Below are 5,457 nucleotides of genomic sequence, written 5' to 3' on the forward strand. Positions count from 1 at the left end.
CCTGGGAATGTTCTAGCAGCAGCAAGAGCAGCTGAGGAGCTGAGCTCCAGCCCTCTATCCCTAGCACCTACTTCTGGAGTCCCTCTTGGTCCTTCTTCTGCAGCTAGGAATCCCCAGAAATGATCTGTGTGGATGGCAGCACACACCCCCACCCTTGTGGGGTCTGTTGTTTGTAGTCTTCTAGGTAAAAATCGAAACACTTTTTGAAAAGTTTTATTTCAAAATATGACAGAGACAGCAGCATAGAGACAATATTGTCCTGTCAGGATTCTCAGGTTAGAAGCCAGGTTTGGATCCCTCAGGTCATAGGTCCTAGGACCCTGCCAGCCTATGAACTCCCCCAAATGATTCTTACCCACATCCTCTCAGGTGCTTAGACCTGCCACGGTATCCACTTCCTGTGCCTGAGGAGACACTGAGGTGCAGGGTAAGCTGTGAGGGAGGGGATTGAGGGGAATCTGGTTGAACTCCAGAAGGAGAAAGAGGTGACAATCTGGGAGTGTGAGGGCTGAGAAGAACAAATAGAAAAAAGAAGTGGGGAGGGGGCCACTGTCTTTGCTTCCTCTATTCTCAGGAAGCCTTGGGCCTACCATACCCTGAGATGTCTCTCACTGCTCAGATAGGAAATTCTGGGTAGGTCACCACCTGTGACTGGGTAATAGCTGGTAGTCCTTGGGTGTGGTTGGAAAACAGGCATGCCCCTGGCAGGGCAGCAAGAGTCCTTGCGACAAGGAGGTGGCAGTGCATGGCCGCTGCTCCAGGCCCTCCTCCTCAGCTGGGTGCAGGCTGGCTGTTGGCATAGGCCTGATCTGGGAAGGAAGCCCGGGCTCTGCGTGTCTGGGCACACACTGAGGCATAGAGCTCTGGCTCAGGGCTGGCAGCCTGGGGCTTTGACTCGGAGTCCAGCACCACCTCTGAGTATTTGATGGGGGTCACAGGACTGGTGATCCGGCCCTGAGGAGGCCGCAGCTGCAGGCTGGTGTAGCACATCACCTCCTCTGCAGCCTGGAAATGAAGGCTGTCAGAGTTCACTGAACCCTTGGAAAAGACCCCCATGTCCTTCCCTCCCTTCTTGTTCAGCACCATCTGACTCACCCTGACAGGACCTCCCGGGGATGGATCCTGCTGGTCTGGTCCTGGGTCTTGAGACAGCCGTCCTTGGGCAGGGAACAGAACTCTGGTCAGCTTCTTGTTCCTCCTTCTACATACCCCCGACCCACCCACCGGGACCTGGCCCCTGTGCCTGTCCCTCCTCCGAAGCACCCTACCTGTCTGTAGATAGTGCAGGTTCCCATACAGGGGGACCTCTTCCACCGACCCTCCAGAACTGCAACACAGAATTGGGGGATAAGCGGGATTCCTTGGTAAGGAGGAACTCTAAGTTAACCCATCCCTTTTGTCCCCCACTCACCGTCCCTGCCCAGGCTGGCTCTTGCTCCGGCCACTGGTCCACTGGGACAACAGTGCAGCCAGTGAGATGAGAAGCATCAGTGTCACAGCTCCTAAGAGGGTCCACAGTCCCCAGGCCTGGGTTATGGAAGGGATTCCTGTGGATATGACAGGGTTGGGGTTGTGGGGGTTGTTACCGCCCAGCCACCTATCTCTACTTTTGCCAGCAAGTGGGACATGGAGCCTCATGACCCCTCCCCCAGAAACCCCTGCCCCGCCCAGCTCACCCAATGCTAGTAGATCCGTGCAGTTGTCACTTCTGCTCATGACTGCTGATGTGAGAGTTGGGTCCATAAACACACTGCCCTGAGCTGGCCAGCCCAGCTCATGGCTGGACAGCTGCCACAGCCCCCCTTACTCCCATCCCTCCCTGGGTCTGGCCCCCACAGCTCAACATCCCCAGTACTGAGGGTGGCAAAGTTTCTGGTTTCCCGGAAGGAAGGGGGAGGGGAAGGATGATCTCGAAAGAACAAAGACCCCGCCCTGTGCCTGCACCTGCACCACTCTGCAGTTCCTGAGCTCTCTCCACACTCAGGCTGAGTCCCCTTCACCCAAGAACACCTGCAGGCCCAAGGGTTCTGTGCCATGTGTAGGTGAGCCCATAAGGACCAAGGGGCAGAAGTGGCATGAGACATGACCAAAAAGGACAGGAGCCCCCACCCCACCTGCCACATTATGTCCGCTTGTTCTATCTAACTCTGAGTCATGAATGGATGAGAATGTATTCCTTAATGAGCATGCTGTCAAGCACAGTGGCCTTGGGGTGCCTGCAGTCTCATCACAGTCTAAGGTTGACTGAGAGAAAATATTTCCATGAGGCCCTGGGTTCCATTCCTAGCAACCTGAAAAAAGTATATAATTATTGTCATTGTTATTATTACTATTATAGTGGGGGGAGAATAAGGAAGTTAGGTTCCCACCCCAACCTTTTTTTTTTTTTTTTTTTTTTTGGTATTAGTGATTGAACTTAGGGTACTTTACCACTGAGCTGTATCCCCAGACTTATTTATTTTTATTTTGAGACAAGATGCTCAGGCTGTTCTCAACCTTGGTGATCCTCTTGCCTCAACTTCCCAAATTACTGGGATTATAGGTGTGATCCACTTTGGATCCATTTGACCCATTTCATCCAAACTGTTCCTAAGAACTCTCATTTCATTTAATTGTATTGAAGGAATTTCTGAACTAGGACTGTTCTAGCAAACTGATCTCAGTCTTTGCACTTGTTCTTTTTTCTTTTTGGTACCAGGAATTGAACTCAGGGACACTCATCCACTGAGCCACATCCCCAGCCCTAGTTTGAATTTTATTTAGAGACAGGGTCTCACTGAGTTGCTTAGTGCCTCACTTTTTGCTGAGGCTGGCTTTGAACTCGTGTTCCTCCTGTCTCAGCCTCTGGAGCTGCTGGGATTACAGGCATGCTCCACAGCTGCTGAGTGCACTTGTTCATTTTGAGGGAGTGCCAACCCTGAATATAAATTTAAATTTAGATTTAAACTACAGTGGCCTGCCAAGGCTAGGAATAAATAGAGAAGTCTGTCCTGTCCTTTTGTTGCAGACAGGGAGTGTATTGTCTGTATAGGCCTTAAAAAATAAAATAAAATTCAGCTGTCTTTTTCTTTGTTATCACCATATTTCAACAATTTTAAAAAATGTCAATGACAAAATACTCTTCACAAAAAATATTTTGTAAATCTTATTCTAAATTGTTGTAGTCACTGATAAGTTTTAATGCTGTATAAGCTTCAAATAAGCATATTGTTTTGCTCCAAATAGGCACATTTTTAAAAAACATTGTAATATACATGGAAGTTTACACCCCCACGCACCCCCCCACACGCACCCCACCCCACCCCCATTCCCCATCCCCACCATCGAACCCCAGGTCACTTAACCACTGAGCTAAGTCCCCAGCATTTTTTTTTTTTTAGTTGTAGGACACAATACCTTTATTTTATTTATTTGTGTGGTGCTGAGGATCAAACCCAGTGTCCTATGCATGAAGGCAAGCGCTCTACCACTGAGCCACTACCCCAGCCCACATTTTTAGTTTTTTGAGACAGTCTCACTAAATTGCCTAGGGCCTCACTAATTTGCTGAGGCTGGCCTTGAAATTGCAATCCTCCTGCCTCAGGCTCCTGAGTCACTGGGATTACAGGCATTGACCACCTCACCCAAAAATCCAGAGAATTTTCACTTATGCAATAGCCCTTGACACAAGCTGACTTGTCTATGTGTGTTTAAATCTAGAATAAGTTCTTTTTTTTTTTTTTTAGATGACATTTTTTTTTTAAATATTTATTTTTTAGTTCTCGGCGGACACAACATCTTTGTTGGTATGTGGTGCTGAGGATCGAACCCGGGCCGCACGCATGCCAGGCGAGCGCGCTACCGCTTGAGCCACATCCCCAGCCCCTAGAATAAGTTCTTAACAGTTTGGAATTGTTCAAATTTGCTTTGAGTGCAATGTCTGTCTCCAGCCCCAAAGATAGCTACATATTTCTGTGTTTAAAATAAACAATGAGCTGAGCTTAGTGGCACATGCCTGTAGTTCCAGCTACTCAGAAGGCTTAGACAGGCAGATCACTTCAGCTAGGAATTTGAGGCAATCTGGAAAACATGGCGAATACACCGTCTGAAAATAAATATATTGATTTAAAAATAAATAAAATAAACAATGAGAGGCTGACAGGTAACTCAGTGGTAAAGCATGTGCTTCTTATGCTTGAAGACCTGGATTCAATCCTCAGAACAAATAAATAAATAAATAAACAAAATAAACAACTATAGCACCCTGAATGTAAAATCGAAGAAACTGAACTTGAGTTCTTGTAATTCTCTCATTCTAGGTGACTTGTTGAGGTTTTATTTATGTGGTATTTAAATTTTCTGGAATTCACTGTGAAATGGGACTTTCGTGAGTCTTTGACAAATTTATTCCTATGTTTAAGATTTTCCTGTTTGTATATCTGTTGCCTTACATGAAAAGAACTTTTGGAAATAATATTTAATTAAAGTTATTTTAATCAACTTAAGTGAAAGTCAATAAATCTGGTTATACTTCTATTGAATACAAATGAGATCACTTTTGACAAATTTGCCAAAGAATCAAAAAAAGAAATCATGACACTATTCAGCATTCTAACAGATCAATATGTGGATATAAACTAGGAGGGGTGGTACATGCCTGCAATCCCAGCAATTGGGGAGGTTGATTGCAAGTTCAAGCCAGCCTCAGCAATTTAATGAGAACCTGTCTTAAAATAAAAATTAAAGGGGTTGGGGATGTGGCTCAAGCGGTAGCGCGCTCACCTGGCATGCGTGCGGCCCGGGTTCGATCCTCAGCACCACATACCAACAAAGATGTTGTGTCCGCCGAGAACTAAAAAATAAATATTAAAAATTCTCTCTCTCTCTCTCTCCTCTCTTACTTAAAAAAATTAAAAAAGGGTTGGGGAATGTGGCTCAGAGGTTAAGTGCCCCTGGATGGTTCAATCCTTAGTACCACACACACACCAAAAAAAAAAAAAAAAAAAAAAGAATTATGAACTCATTTTCATTTCTTGTCCTATAATATTTATTTGATTTAAAATTGTTAACTATATCTATTTTATACTGATCTGATTATATGTGGAGTTCAATAATAAAAAATGTTCACTTTTTAAAAAATATTTATTTTTTAGTTGTGTTTCACACAATACCTTTCTTTTTATTTATATGTGGTGTTGAGGATCAAACCCAGGGCCTCCCATGTGCTAGGGGAGTGCTCTACCATTGAGCCATAACCCCAGCCCTATCTGCATTTCTTTTCTGGCCCTTATTATTTGTTTCATTTTATGAAAATTACTGAAAGTAATTTTTTTTAAATTGTAATATGGTACCTTTTTATTGGTTGTTCAAAACATTACAAAGATTGCAGAATCACATTGAAAGTAATTTTGTCACAGAGAATTTTTTTTTTTTTTTTTTTTTTGGTACTGGGTATTGAATTCGGGGCCTTGCACATGC

At 44.9% G+C, this 5,457-nt stretch overlaps 1 protein-coding gene across 1 annotated transcript; it reads right to left on the minus strand.

Moving 5' to 3' along the window:
• Positions 1 to 276: 276 nt before the first annotated feature.
• Sit1 (signaling threshold regulating transmembrane adaptor 1) lies at positions 277 to 1,778 on the minus strand. Its single transcript, XM_026379933.2, is given in 6 exon segments — positions 277 to 1,005; positions 1,096 to 1,157; positions 1,269 to 1,327; positions 1,412 to 1,547; positions 1,677 to 1,734; positions 1,737 to 1,778. Coding segments are annotated over 6 exon segments (591 nt in total). The 3' UTR covers positions 277 to 771.
• Between the last annotated feature and the right edge of the window lie 3,679 nt (positions 1,779 to 5,457).

This window comes from Urocitellus parryii, chromosome 4 (genome assembly GCF_045843805.1).
Source record: "Urocitellus parryii isolate mUroPar1 chromosome 4, mUroPar1.hap1, whole genome shotgun sequence".
Lineage (NCBI taxonomy): Eukaryota > Metazoa > Chordata > Mammalia > Rodentia > Sciuridae > Urocitellus > Urocitellus parryii.